At 33.5% G+C, this 16,704-nt stretch overlaps 1 protein-coding gene across 2 annotated transcripts in view; it reads left to right on the top strand.

Annotated features, from left to right (window-relative positions):
* Nucleotides 1-977: 977 nt before the first annotated feature.
* LOC140063531 (unconventional myosin-VIIb-like) overlaps nt 978-16,704 on the top strand; it is a 39,222-nt gene continuing 23,495 nt past the window's right edge. The window contains exons 1-2 of one of the 2 annotated variants that reach the window (XM_072109901.1): nt 978-1,102; nt 8,937-9,071. In XM_072109901.1, coding sequence (XP_071966002.1) covers nt 1,027-1,102; nt 8,937-9,071 — 211 coding nt within the window. In that variant the 5' untranslated portion in view covers nt 978-1,026. Of the gene's footprint in view, nt 1,103-4,170; nt 4,280-8,936; nt 9,072-16,704 lie in introns of those variants that run through there. The other variant, XM_072109902.1, reaches the window with a different exon arrangement.

The raw sequence follows: 16,704 nt of genomic DNA on the forward strand, positions 1-16,704 counted from the left end.
CCTGGGCGCAACTCAACGACGTAGGCCCAAACGCAAATTGAATTGACCAATTACAAGCGACAGTTCGGATTATCCATCTCGTCGTGATTGTTCAAATTACTTGCGGTGTGGTGACGTCCTTGCGTTGCGTCCAAAGTAGACCCAATGGGGACATGACCTCCGTGATGGGAACAAAGCTATAGTTACTTAGTTGGCTTTATTTTCTTTTGTTAGCTATGTATTATATGATATGAAATGATGTTTGATGTTTAATTGTAAAATATAGCTTATGTCAACATCGCATTTGAAGGATGGAGAGGAGTGCGATATTAGTTCTACTTGGTAAATAGTAGTAGGTCTATTTGTACAATAAATTGCTGTAGTTATACTAACTAAATGAATTCATGGTTTGTCGATATGTAATCATAAACAACCCCCTCTATCACAGATAATTGATTCAAGAAAGTTTTTAGACTATTCCATATTACAATGGGTAGTTTTTTTCCGCGTTATTGAGTGTGTGTATGAATTAAGAAAAAGAATGATTCATTTATTATTTTCATTCATATGACAACTTAAATCAAAATTTACATGAATATATACGTTGAATTACAATTATTTTATTTATTCAGATTAGTTATATTTTTGTAAACAAAAATCGTGTAAACTATAAATGGTGTAGCCTGTTTTATCATGCTTGAGTGAGCTGTCTTTGCTTGTGTCTTGTGCTTAGCCATTTATTTGAAGATCTCCTCTGGAAACTTGGAGGCAAGTTTCATCACAATGTAATAATGGACTAAGCCTAATTGATATTTAATGAAAGAAATACTTTTTAATACATTAAACTGGAAAGTTATGACTCCAAAGACGTTTTGCTTCGCCTGATTTTGCTAAAATCAACTCGGACGTGCCTACCACCTGGGCTGGGCCTCAGCCAGCAGAGACAATCACTGTACTGGAAGCCTGGCAAGGTTAGGTAGGCTTTACCCTGCTGACTCGTCCAGGCCTTACAATTGTACAGAAACCTTGATTGACTTATTGTTCGAAATGGCTTCAACAAGAAATTTTATGCTAGATAAATACTTTAAAGAAATGAACCAAGCAAAGGCTCAAGTGGAAGGAGGTACAGTATATGATTCATGCACGATGATTGCAATTCATTATGATTATTTGGGCAATTTATTATAATAATTTTCATATTATTGATATATTTATTATTAATATTGATAATAATTAATATACTGTTGTTAATATTGGTACTGTCTGCACCTGGGTACAGTGTGTGTGTTGCAATGTATTCCACTACTCTGTTTGACTACTGTATGTTAATCATAAATTGTGGTCATTTTATTGCTACCACATTTTATTTGAGTCTATTTAAGACCATTGATTGTAAATAACAGATGTATTAAAGAAAATAAAATTTATTTCATTAATTTATTTTTAATTGGATTTGTAACCTGTAATTTGATTGCACCTTTTTTCACAGTAAGGAATTAAAATTGGTCAAAATGTCTGAGATGATGGCCTTATGGCAATACAAAAATGGGGATGTAAAAGTGAACAAGAGTTGGGTAGAACATCTTTATTCCAAGGACTTAATATTGATACTACTAATTGTTAAGTTACTTACTTTAGGGTTGTTTCATTTATTTTATTTACCATTACAAAATAAGGTCGTTGCTTTAAAACTTTAACTCTAGTTCCAGTTTAAAACATAATTTAAAGAAACCACCTTTTTTTTCTTGACCTCTGATGTGATTTAGTAGCCTAACTGGTAACTGCTTTTTGATTTTTTTCCAAACTACAAAATGTAGCTATAGCAATTTTAAACTGTTTTGATAGTTATTAACTTTGCCATGCAAACATAATTTGTTGTTACATGCAGAAGTCAAACTGTTCCACTTGATTGCTTTTCATTCAACTACCTAAAATCTTTTTATCAGGCAAAGTGATTTTTTCTCGCTTGTTCAGCGTGAATAGTCAATGACAAAACGAAACGTGTTGTTCTTAGAGTTTTTCTTACGCTGTTTACTTTCATTTTCAGTATTAAGTGTATATAAGGCCTGGGCCATAAATTATCGATCAGGTAGTTGTAAAATTTATAAATTCCTGTATATATTAAGAAATTATCATTGCCACAAATTTGCTATAACTAGAATTAGTAATGCCCAGTAAATGAGAAGTGACTCTTGAAGAGTTTGTGTATGAGTTTGTTTTTTTTCTTTTGAGATTAAAACAACATTACTCTTCACTTTTTTCCAACTATTGTAGTATAATTAATCGAAACTTAAGATTCCAGGTTCATATCTAGAATAGGAAACTAAATTTTTTCGCTCATCTTCACTGTTTATTAATTTATTTCCAGTATATCACTGAGTGGTTTATATGCCTGTAGATTTAGATGGCTCTGAAATAAAACAGTTTTTGTGTGCATTTACTCAACAAAATCATCATCATCTTCCTTTATTGTGCATAAACTTCATTGAATATAGTCACTGCAATTTAACCCTTTCATCATATTTATATTGTCATCCAGTGGAGGAGCCAGAAAGATAAAAACATTTAGATAAATAAATGACTCAAGTTAAACTTTCAACATTTTATTTACACACACAACGGATTGTTTCATGAAGGTGATAAAAACCACTCTTCAATCATCAGGTGTTAAATTGTCAAATTGATTGAAATTTTGTTATAATATCGGTAATTCCCAAATTAATTTCTGAACGTAGGGGAATGAGCTGTTAGGAGGTAGGTGGTATGTGGTAGGGTGGCCAGTTCCTTTCCATGCCACCTTATCCTCCTAGTATTTTTAACCAGGTACTCATTTACAGCTGAGTACAGTAGACTGGGAGTTGTCAGGAATTGAACCCTACTAGGTCTTTTTGTATGACAGTCAAGTGTCCTAACCACTCAGCTACCCATGGATGATTTAATAGGGGGTGTGCCGAGGAGCCCATTTCTAAATCTGACAACTGTATATGTTTGCAGAAAAGGTGGAATTTGTAATTAAATGGCCTGTGTTATTAATATTGATTCTTGGTGAATCTCGAATAAACTCTTAAAAAAAGAGCATGCTAAAAACTGTACAAGCAGCACCTAAAGTCATTAACTCATGGGCAATTAAATTACTCAACCAAATTAATCATACATAAACGAAACTCTTTGAATACATTAGTCATTAGTTCAGCCTTGTATACCCGACACAAACAGCTTTAAACCTAGGTTTAAGTTTAACAATAAATTGAGATTAAGGTATTGTGTTGTGTCACAATTGTTTCCTTGATGTTTTGTTTTATAATAGGCTCATGTGTCAGGTTTACAGCTTAGATTTGTGCATGTTATTGTAGAGTCGATCTTACTATTTCAGCTTCACCTTATTGTGTTTCTTCATTAGCAATTGTAGGTGTCAACATGGCCATTTTACACTTTGTGTGTGTTTTTGTAAACAAGTACCTTGCAGGACAAGAAATGTAAAAACACTGGATGATGTAATTGTAAGCTAGTCTGATTCTATACGATGATTACTTTTTTGGTCTGATGGGATCTGGTTCCTTACCCATTAATTAATAATTCCTCAAAAAATATTATAGATTTTCTTCTGTGTCATGCATGTACACTTTTCCCACTTGTTGAGTAAAGTGTGCTCTTAGAGTGCTGTCCTTATTAAAATCTCTGTAGAGAGTATTCATGCAAATACTATGCTGTCACTATACTACACTTGACTTTATAAGAACATACAGTACAGTACTTTAGAACACTCAGAGATAAGAAAACAAGATGGAAAACTTGCATGTTTATCTATGCAAGTCTAATTCTTTATTATGCATGTTGAGGCATGGCCTCTTAAAAGGTTTTTGGTACAATATATGTCTGTGCGCGTACTGTACATGTTCTCTTGTTAAACAAGGCCTTACAAGAATTCTATTTTGACAAAACATGTAGGAAGTACTGTTAGGAACTTGCTTTATACCAAGCTTGAAAAATTGTACTGATTGCACAGAAATGTCTTAATATTCTGCACATAGTTTACTTATCTAAAACTGTTTTGCATAAGCATAAGAGACAGGATGGTATATTATTGACATGAAACTGGAACACAGCATGCCAATATTATATTATCTATCATTTTAATATTACTCAATATAGGCTAGCATTATAACGAACCATAGGTGGGCCATTAAACACATTCCTACTCAGGTAGGAGCTCTCATGAGAATGCACCTTGATGCTCTCAGGTGGTGTGTGTTATCTTGGTAATTCCCACAACAAAATCATTGGCTTGCTCCGTGTACAGGTAGGTAGTAAAATAATGTGATCTGGTAGAAATCATGGTTCGCACGATATTAATCAGTTTAAATAGGAAAAATGTATGAAGTTTTTCAATTAGGATATAAAGTAATTGCTGATAAATAAATGATAAATCATCTAAATAAACTCAAATTTTATAAGTTTAGTTTCATAAAGTAATTTTTTATAAGGAGCTTTTGTAACTATTAGCTGTTGTGATATACCAACATGATAGAATGACAGCTTCAGAGTCAAGTCGCCATTTAAAACCTGAAACACTGAATACGACCCTTTTTTTGGATCCAAATTAAAATTGCCAAATTTAGTATTTAAACAAAATGACAAAATTTGATGAGAGAGGGGACATGAAACTACCATTGTTTAATAATCTATTTATCTAATGTGTACTATAACCCTATCATGGTTTTTACATTGAATACAGTAGGTGCGTATCTGATCAAAGACAGTTGTGCGTGTGTATACAGAAAAGACGAGAGATAAGCAGTTTTCAAAAAATCTATAATAAAGTTTTTTGCAATGTCTGTAACCTTCCTTCTAGCATTGAATTAACCTTAGTGAAAGAACCTTACCTCATGCCTGAAGGCAAGCTTTTATATTGACTCTTGGAGATAAATCCCCCCTGAAGGGGGTTAGGGGTCCCACCTGTGTTGCTCTCTTTATTGACCCTAACACCTGCCTGCCAAATGGGTGTTTGTTTTAATTTAGAGCATCTTCATTAGGACACAACATACTAGATTGGTAGATTCTCCGAAATGACATATTTTAAAATTATTTTATAGAAAAGTATACAGACGTGAAGTACATTTTGAATGAATGATTATTTTAATTGACATTTAAAAAAATGTAAAACATATTTTTATAGGTTTATGATTAATAAAAAAATTTATAATGTGTTATTGATAGCAAGAGGTCCTCGTAAAACATATTTTGACCAACATCATTGTAACTTGTTCTACGTGATATTATTCAATAAAATTTGACAGCTACACAACTTTGAACAGTAATTTATAACATTAAGTGGAAATGAAAACCTACATAATCATTCTAAATCTTTCAATTCCATTTGAAATTGAAGGCAAGAAATATTTGATAAACATTTCATAATAAAAGTAATAACAGGAAACAGGACCATCACAGATTTCCTTATAGTGTATAAATGAATTGATAATTAATTCATGTATAGTATACTGTATGACTAGATGATGGTTTTTCTCTGTCTTATACCTGTCAAATTTATATATACAGTACAGTACATCAATAATGGATTTATAAAGTTTATAAATGAACAATTACTGTAAGGACTGCTAAAATAATATAAATGTTAAAAATGTATTATTACTGGTCCTCAAGTCTAACTGGAAACTGAGGAAATTCGGATTAGGCCCTACATGGACCCACGGCAGCCAGCAGTGCAGTGCCTACCAGATCAGCACACCGAGAGACAATCCCCTAATTTTGTTGAATAGTATACCTTACGGGACCAAGGGATTTACATCCCATCCGAAGGACGGGGCAATGAGAGTAAAGCATCTTGCCTAAGGATGCAATTAGTATGGTACAGATAACTTCGAACCCATGCCTATCACATGCTAGTCCGATATTACCATTACACCACCATCACTCTCTGGTGTAGCCTATATACTGCACCCGCCGCTATTTCCAGACGGTCTCCCATCCAGAACGCAAACGGGCCCAACGTTGCTTAACTTCGGTGATCTGACCAGAACCCGTGTTTCAACGCAGTATGGCCGTATAATAATAATATCTCGTTCACATCGCCTAGGATCTAGGAAAACTGGCCGTCACCACCGGCGTTTTCATGGCCCGGTGTGTGTAAAATTCATAATTTTTCAAGGCAATGTAAAAAAAATTAGTGTAAAACTTAAAAGCGAAATAATAGTCTTATTGTAACTACAGTAGGTATGTACTGTAGTCTACAGGTTCCAGACAGGTTTGACTTAATATTAGTAAATAGATAAATATTTTGGCACATATGGTGTTTCATACTACTACTACCAAAACTACTGCTCATTCAGACAAAAATTAAAATGCCCACCGGTGAACTAACATAAAAAAGACAATAACTACAGACTTTGAGGAAAGTCTATAGGTATGTATGGTGTGGGCTCTTTATCACTTTCTTCATCTTCTTCATGTAGTAACTACTGTATCAGTGACACTTTAATTATGTGACCAGGTGGAAGATGTCACTACTTGATGTGTTCCACTCAAATGACATTATAGCCATGAAAACTATCTTGTTTGCCTTATGCAACCAATAAGTTGCTGTTGGCAATGTTATTATTTAAGTTGAATGACCGCTTAACATTGACCGTTTTAAAATGTGTTGATTGACCCAAATGCAGATCAGCAGCAGCAGAAGTGGAACCAAATGCTGTAAAAATAGTAAAGTTTTAGTACTGTCTGGACAATCGGACAAGAATAGAAATTTAATTTAGTAGTTAACTGACATAATTGATATATAAACATAGGTCACAGATTCATACATTTTGTTTAAAGGGTCTTTCACACCGGTTCTGGTTCGGCGAATCGAATGTCAATGTTTCGTTTTCACATTATAAAAATAAGTTTAATAGCGACTACATTTATGCTAAATGTGTGCTCCCAAATAACCATTTAAAGTCAGCGAGTAGTTGTCGAAAAAAAGGTTTTAGTTGATTGAAGATCAAATAACAATTATTTTCTGTTGCAGCTATAATAACAGGTTAAATGGCATTCTAACACACAATTGATTGGGTTAGCCATTTTTTAGGCTGCCATTTAACCGATTTAATTGAAAATTTGTGGTTTTTTAGAGCAGAAATGGGACCTTAATTCATAATTCAGAAATAATATTGCCAGTTACATAACGTTTTTTTTTATTAAGTGCACATCATCAACCAAACACAATGCATTGCATTTTTGCAAATTATTTGATTATCCCTAGATCTAATCGTTTTAATCTTGTTAGTAACCTAGCAACACCATTAATGATATGATAATATAATTAATATAATTTAATTTGTTTCCATCATAATGTTCACCTAATTCTTAAAGGAAATAGATGGAAAACTGTTTCTGAATGTAAAGATTATTTTAATTGATTAAATGTACAAAAGTAACATTATTAAATATTAGTAAATTTTTTTTGCAAAACACATTGTACTGTAGGCTATGCTAAGAAAAAACGAAAAACACAATATTATTATTATACAAATAATGAATGTTTATGAGTTGGATAATGAGAATATTTCATGAGTTGAAAAATTGACTGCTCTATTTTGAAAGGCAAAGCTGAGTTGAAAATAGAGTAGTCAATTGAAATATTCTCTCCATTCAATGAATACAAAACATTCATTATTTGTTTTATAACACACCTACTTTTATTCAGTTACAGTATATTCACCATAAATCATTGACAAATGGTATGCCGGGGAATCTAGTAAATTACATAGAATACTATGGAACGCCGTTTACGCAACATTTCGATGATATGAATTTTATGACGCGATATGTGAATGAAATGCATTGATATGAATTGAATGGCGCGATATATGAATGAAATGTTTTGAATGTCACATTTCATTCAAAACATTGCATTCAAAACAATTTATTCAAAACATTTCATTCAAAACATTCAATAAAGCATTCAATTCAAAACATTTCATTCATATATCGCACCATTTAATTCATATCGATGCATTTAATTCACATATCGCGTCATAGAATTCATATCATCGAAATGTTGCGTAAACGGCGTTCCATAGAATACACATAAATGTGATTGTACATTTTTTGTACAACACAAGTTATTCGTTTTTTAAATCAATTGGAAAAACATACATTCAATTTGCTGTGTTATCAGGTCTAGACTTACTTGATAGTTTGATTGTTATAATTTAGGAGTTTACAACTATCAAGGGACTCATAAGCAAGTACACAAATGTCATACTGTGTGTATGCTCAAATGTTTACCAGTATTTAATGTCAACAAACCATGTTATTTAGTAGAAAAGGTGCACTGTAAAAAATATGTTTAGGTAAATATATTTATAATTTTAAATTTTAAAGTTTTCAGAAGGAAATGATAATATAATATTTATTTGGCATTTAATTTAAATATAATCTTGCCAGGAGTTTGACATATGTACTGTATATACCAAACCGATAGAACTGCTCATACTCCAACATAACAAAACATGGATATTAAAATAACAAATCATTTAAGAAGATGTACAAACAATACAAATTATAAGAACTAAATGAAATATAAATTGAATATAACACAAGACTTTCCATCCCGCCTTTTCATTAATGAGAATAGGTTGGCCTCTTTAACATTTTAATAGTCCTCTACTTATTCACCTTTTTACTAATTATAATTTACTATTTTACTGTTCATATTGTTATTTTAATCATTAATGATACACTGATGTTAAATATGTACTGTTAATAATAGTGTTTTTTACTTTATACTATATTTTTTAGTCCTTTACTCAACAGCAACTTCATTTCTTGTATTTTTACAAAATCAATAAAGTTTCTGTTTTAAAAGTACAATCCATGGGATATTGAATTATACATAAATATACAAATTCTTATTTGATAATTAATTACCTAATTATCTATTTTATGCTTTTCAGTTGTTTCTGCATCTGAAGTATCACTACTTAGGGAGCAGTTACGTAATCTTAGCACAGAACTTCTATCTTTGAAACAGACACTTCAAGTTGATGCAACTCCAAGATGTCCAATCACTCATGTACACCAAAGTCAAGGTAAGTTTCAAATTTACCATTCTGAAAATGCAGGGGTTGTGTTGAACCCACAAATTTGAAAACGCCCACAAATGTGAAAACAACCACAAATGTGAAAACGTATCAACCAAAAATGTGAAAACAACCAGAAATGTGAAAACGTATCAACCACAAATGTGAAAACAACCACAAATGTGAAAACAACCACAAATGTGAAAACAACCACAAATGTGAAAACAACCACAAATGTGAAAATGCATCACCCACAAATGTAAAAACAACCACAAATGTGAAAACAGCGCCCACAAATTTGAAAACAGCGCCCAAAAATTTGAAAAAAAAGAGAGACCTTTTCGGCCACAAATGTAAAAAAAAATCCAAATCAAATTTATTGCTAGGCCCAAACAATTTTGATCGAGTTAATGTTAATGTATTTATATACATTGTATTGAGTTGTTTCAATAATTGTGTGTTCACGATACGTCTGTTAGAGTCGTCGTCGTTAACGCGTTGGATTTGCTGCTTGTGCGCGATATTTGCATGTTAACTCGTTGATTTAATGTACGTATAGTTCAAGACGATATATGTTATTTGCTGCGCGAATGCACGATACTTCAAGCTCAAGGCCATGTTATATCATTGTTGCTTGTAGTTGTTAACTCGTTGGCTTACTATTATATACGTATAGTTCCAAGTCGGAAAAAAACATCGAACATCGACTTGGAACAATACATACATAATCGTAAGCCAACAACCACACACTACAAGCAACAATGATATAACATGACCTTGATCTTGAAGTATCGTGCACATGCGTGCAGCAAATCACAAATATCGTCTTAAACTATTCATTCATTCATCTTTTATTTCGGAAAAAAAAGTAATTCTCCATAGCTCAAACAAAGTTTCTACATTATTATAAATATAAAAGAAACAAATATATATATATATATATTTGGAATTAATGTTCGTTGCCTGATTTGTTTATATATATATATATATATATAGATATATAAAAAAAAAACATACGCCACAAACTCACGTGGTTAAAACAATAGCTTCATCCATCTACCATGTAGATTGGATGAAGGAAGACTAAATTCATGAATACATTTTGTGACAATATTGCCTGTCCTCCCCAACCTGCTAAACATTGTAGTTCGTAGAACAAGCAGATGTGGTTTTCTACAAACATGGTGCTGGCACTGCATGATCTATGTTTATTAATAGGCGTAAGGCATTGTTGAAGCAGCACACCGCAAGTGCTTCCATAGATTTTACATTAAAATTTGATTTGATTTTTTTGTTTACATTTATGGGCGAAAAGTTCTTTCTTTTTTTCAAATTTGTGGGCGCTGGGTGTTTTCACATTTGTGGGCGCTGGGTGTTTTCACATTTGTGGGCGATAGTCGTTTCCACATTTGTGGGTGGTGCGTTTTCACATTTGTGGTTGTTTTCACATTTGTAGACGTTTTCACATTTGTGGGTGATGCGTTTTCACATTTGTAGGAGTTTTCACATTTGTGGGTGATGTGTTTTCACATTTGTGGGCGTTTTCACATTTGTGGGTTCAACAGGGTACTGTATGTGATTGATTATATCTGTTACAGTACTGTTTTGCAAATGAAATTGTCGTTTTCAACTTAATAATTAAACATTTTAATGTTGCTTCCATTGTGATTATCTACAGCAATTCTACGTGGGTGATATGAAATAATGCATAATTGCACTGGATTATTAATCTCATCTTCTTCCTTATCAATTCTTTTGATAAAATGTCCATCACTACCGAATAGTTGTAGTTTGTGTCTACTTGATACAATGATGTTATCATCCTCATCAACTACAACTCCTTGTGGCCCTATCACCATACCATCTTCTCTACCTTTATTGATAAGTACTTTTAATGACTTGTCTTCATTATCATATAATACAATTTGATCTTTTTCAAAATCTGCTACAACCAATTTCCCAGTTTGTGTAAGTGTTATATCCTGGTATACATATTCTACAACTTCTTGTGCAGTGGTGGCGCCAGGATTTCCCCGACGGGGGGGCCGAATTCCCCGACGGGGGGGCCGAATTCCCCCACGGGGGCCGTACGCGCGAAAGCGGGGGTGGGTTTGGGAGGGTTTGGGAGGGGGTATTCCCCCTCCCGAGTCTCAGAAAATTTTGAAAAAATAGATGCATACACACTGTTTAATAGGCTAGAGCAACTGTTTCCATTACATTTAATAACAATGTCACATAATAATGTAAATTTAAATAAATCTTTCCTAAATACTCTAATACGGACGACGAACTAATAATAAACTTTGATCCGAAAATGCCTCGATAGTGCATGTGTTTAGTGTACGACTGTGCTTTGGTGGTCTGTTAACCTCAGATATATACCCTATAGCCGGGTGAATAACTCAATGTAATTTAGTACCGTATACAATGATGATTGCCGTAATCGCCGTGTCTATAACACAAATCAATAAAATGCCGTTTTTTCGGCCGTGTAGGCCTACATAGAACAAGACATTTCATGTTTATGTTATGCCTATAAAATAATAATAAAAGAACATGTTTATCGTTTTTTTTATCGTTTATACTGCATACCATTATATAAAAAAACCTTCATACGCAAGAAAAAAGTTCACTATATTACACTCTACTCTGTACAGGGGTGTAAATATACAGGTCCACGCTAACGCTTGCACACGGACCAGGGCGGAAAATGGTGTATTTTTGGAGAGTGATGACGTCAGCATTCACACGAGGAGCGAGCTAAGACAACGTGATGCTGGTAGTGGGAGTGCATGTGTTTTAAAAATAACTCAGTTGTGGGTATTTTCCGAAGATTTTAAATTGCGTTTTCTTTTTAAACTCTTGAATTCATAAATAGTTCTTTCACTATGTAGGCCTATTTACACAACTATAGCTCTAGCCTACTCTTCTTAATTAAAAGAGTCAAGTGCGTCGAATCCGGTTGGTGCATCTTTTTTTTTCCTAGACACCCTATTCACCCACCTACCCTAGATCGAGATTTATGCGCGAAAAGAAACGTGACCAGACCCTGTTTTATGGTTCGGGCCAACCGCTTCCTTTTCCCAATCGAACCCCCACCCAAACGCCTTTAATCGACAGCGAACATATATACGCGGTACACCAAGGGTAATTGGTAAATTGAAACAATTCGTAAACTCAACCGTGAGAACATAACTCGTACCTTTATCCCTGTATGAACGTACGTCGATGCGTAGTTGCAAATGAATTTTCGATTTTCGCCTGGAATCTGAAAAATACACATTTTGGTCCCTGGATGTAATATGATACAGCCCAGATATGTCGACGCGTATACCGCAGTGAGCCATGAAAGATTCGTACAAAGAGACACCGCCAGACAAATGCGTACCACGTCATACTGTTTACTTCGCTGTCAGTATATCGTACGTACGTCAAAAATGGAATGCCACAGTTACTTAAAATATATAGTAGTACACTTAATATGGTTTTATTTTTTACCAGAAAAGAAATGATCATATTTTTCTCCCCGACAAATATGGCCAATACTCCCCGACGGGGGGGCCAGCTTTCCCCGACGGGGGGGCCCTGGCCCCCCCGGCCCCCCCGCTGGCGCCACCACTGTTCTTGTGATCCTATCTTTATCAGCTCCTTAACACTATTGATGTCAAACATGAACACACATTCAATGTTATATTCTGCTACATAAATCTATGTGAATTCCACGTGGGTCTTTCATTTCAATACACCCTTACCAATGGATTTGATCACATGACCATTCATATCACATAATTGAATGCAGTCATCATCACTGAATGCTATGTTGTTCATTTTGTGCATTCTGTAAACTCTCACACCTGGTAGTGTAATCTTGCTTTTATGCATTATCCTGATTGTTTGTACTTGTGAATTTCATTTGTGTAAAATGAAATCAGCAAGCAATCAACATCACACTTAGATATTCCTCTGGGTTTTTTATCTACAGTACTTCAAAACCATTTACCAGTCCGTTCTTCTCTATCTTGATAGTAAGTGGCGATTGTTTGATGGGTTTGTCATTGAAATACACATTTAATGTACAAATTCCTGGATTGTCACATACTTTTCTCATAACATACTCATTATTATCTTCTTCAAAAAGACCATTAGTGGTTTCTCCTGTTGGTTGTGTCCATGTTGCTTTCAGTTGCTTGAACCAACTTTATGTGGTATGTTAATTCTGGCAAAAATTGGTTGACCTTGGATCACACATTGAGGACCTTTTAAAATCAGATCATCAGCTGTAATGGGGGTAACATATCCAATATTGCATTGCTCCAATACACCAATTGTGTGTATGTTCGCAATAAAGTTAATTTGTTCATTGTCCTTTTGTTAATGTGATCCTTCAGTGTATTCAATGCAATCTCACTTGACATCATAGCAGTTGCTGGTTCACTCTTTAGTGACTGATTAAGGAAATTCACATCGGTATTTAAATCTGAAGTGATTGTTCTTAACTCATTGAGTTGAATATAATTTATTTCTTTTTCTTTTTTGTATTTTTCTTCCACTTTCATCTTCAGTTTGTCTGTTTTTTCCTGCAGTATTTTTACCATTTCTTTAAACTGCTCACTGATACTTTTCAAACTTGTATTTTTACTTTCTTCTAATTTCATGGCATTTTCGGTTACTACTTTGATTCTATCTTCCAGTTTGCCTAGGCGTTCATTGGCAGTGGTTTCCAATTTGTGAGGCGTTTTTTTAAATATTTGGAATGCTGAGACAATGTCGGTTGGTTCATGGTCTGCTCCCTTTACGTGGTCCAATATTGCACATTGCATGCAAATTGGTACTTTACATTTTGTACAATACTGTACAACTCCAGTGGTTTTTTATTAGTGGAACATGATAGTGGATGTAAAGTTTGTGAAGTTTCTCTGACTTCTGGCTAATTATGTTATCAATTAAAGAGTGTCAAATGTTATTACAGTATATTTACAGTTGGTGCTACTTTAAATAATAACAAATATAGAAATGGATTTAGCTGAGCAAACGTCTTGCCTTGTCCTACCCTCTTCCCATCCCTTTTTAAAGTGAAAATAAAAGAAGCATTGCCAGAACAGGAGTTTCCTTACCTAATATGAAGAAGTATAAATGTCTTTGTTGGTAAATCTCTGTCCCTCTTCTTTAGTGACTCTTGATAGGTGCTGACGTGGCTGTTACCAAATAAAAAGTAAGTTTTTTAGTCATGAGATCATTGTTTGATCAGACATTGAATTAAACATTAATAATTTTATGTTATCAAGCATTTTGTATTTGCTTTTTAAAATGTTTTATATTCACTTTGATACAATGACAAAGCAATTGTTTAACTTTGTTATTACCTATTATTATAATCTCAAGTGTACTTTATCCAATATTGTTGGGATGGGGACGGGGGTATTGGAGAGTGGGGGAGGGGGGAAGGGAAGTGGGGTTAGATTTGGGGACATCTCCGTAATTATAATTTTATAAGCAACCCAAATATACCAAGTAAACCTAGTATTTCAGGTTGTGTCTTGTTTTCAAAGCAATGCATTAAACTGTAATTACACTGAACCTAACATCCCATATAATGATCAAGGTGGTAATTCTTGTAACAAATATACACTGTGTCATATATGACTCAATTTATATGAAGTTAGTATACAAAAGCAAGTCAGAAAAACAAATAAAAGCTTCTCCATAAACAAAAGCTTAAATCATACCAATAACTGCCGGCATAGATATTTGTCACTTTAGCAGAAAAGGAGATCTTTTAGTTCGCATGGGTGACATAATACTAATAGCTTTGAATTGCTTCATTGATTCTATGCACATACATTCACACACTGTCTCTCTTGCCATTTGGTGTAACAAGTTGTCTGGTTGATATGGATTTATGGTGGATCTTTGTTGATTAAGTTTAAAGAAATAAATAATTTATACATTTACAGTAAAAGGACTTGTCACTGACAAGAGTATTGTACTAATAGATAATGCTTAAGTAACTTTGATCTGCTAAGTAACTTTAGTCAGCCTATCCAAAGGAAAAAAGTATCTTTTAAAGCCCTTTTAGCACAAAATTGTAACATTACCCAGGACCATGGGTATTTGACTATAATTGTTCTCACTTGAATTATTCATGGTTACTCACTGTAGTTTTAGCAGCGACATTGGATTTTAAATAGCATGGTTTTTCCTGAGATCATGGTTAAGTTCTAATGGGTAGGCAGTAGTTGTTAAAATTAACAGGAGTGGTTCATTAAATCCCTTCTGTAGATGTAGCCAGTTTTCAGGGTTTGTTGGTCAATTTAGCTGACAAGTTAATTTCCAGTGCAATCATGAATCCTTATACAAATAAAGGACACCTACAAGTATTGAAGAAAGTGTTCATTATTCTTTACTCAATGGTTCATTTAATACCATGGTGTCTGTCTCTGACTGATGGGGATTAGCTAGTCAATTTATTTTAGGCCATCTTTAAGGAGTATGTTTACTTATTTTACATGAAATAATAATATTTATATAATAGTAAATGCACTGTAGAAGTATATTTTTCTCTTGTACTGTGTAACATTACATTATTTTGTAAATTAGAACTTAGAAGTTACTATAATAATAGACCATAATGTTTTCACACTAAATTCTGGCCTTCAAAAAACAGTATTTTCTCTGAGTTAATTATCTTTAATGATGTCATAACAGCTGATTTCTTGCATTAGCATGTTCCTTCTTTGTCATCCAAACAATTCTTCCACATAATATTTATACCATGTTTACAGTCGTTGTAATGGTTTTCCTCTGTATTGTTTTGGCTTTAAAGGGATTAGATGACTAACAATCTCAGTTAAGAAGTCAAATTAATGATGTATTGTGTATTCAATCTGTGTAACTGAGAACCTTTAAATATCAATAGGAACATCTCAGTTCTGCTGACCAACATCTGCACATGGATTATCATATTAACCATGGAGAAATAACTTATTTCTCCATGTATTAACAGACTAATAAAATAATATTTATTCGCTAGCACCAATTTGAATCCCTCTCCACAGATGCACAGCAACCACATAGTCAATCCCTAATAGTCTTTCCAATAGCATAGCGTTCTATTTTTGGCAAATACTACACACAACTCCAATGTAAGTCCTTTACTGTTGTCTTGCTTTATATTTAATCTTCTTGCTTTAAATGTGTTGGTCATATGGTGTTATATTGTGAAAACAAAGATTATTGATTATAAAGTAAGTTGAATTAGTTTAGATTTTCGGAATAATTTCTAACAGTATATTTCCGTCCTTACTTTAAATTTGGATTTGGTTTTCATCCGGTGTTATTGTTATTGTAAATCTTACAATTCAATTATTACGAGTCGCGTGGATAACAAACTTTTAATGTGTTTTTAACTAATAATAAAAGAAACACTTCATGGATCGATGCTTTTTAATTGGTTTGGAAAATGATCATGAAAAAATTGAACAAGATTAAACCTAGATATTGGTGAATTATGAAAGTTTTTGTTTGATTGCTAAAGCGTCTTTCATTTTATTGTATGTTAGGTGATTTAAAGGTTGAAAGCATGGACTGTAATTGTATGTTTGTTTAGGTAAGAATTTTGATGCCCAGTGCTTACATTGTACTT

This window comes from Antedon mediterranea, chromosome 1 (genome assembly GCF_964355755.1).
Source record: "Antedon mediterranea chromosome 1, ecAntMedi1.1, whole genome shotgun sequence".
Lineage (NCBI taxonomy): Eukaryota > Metazoa > Echinodermata > Crinoidea > Comatulida > Antedonidae > Antedon > Antedon mediterranea.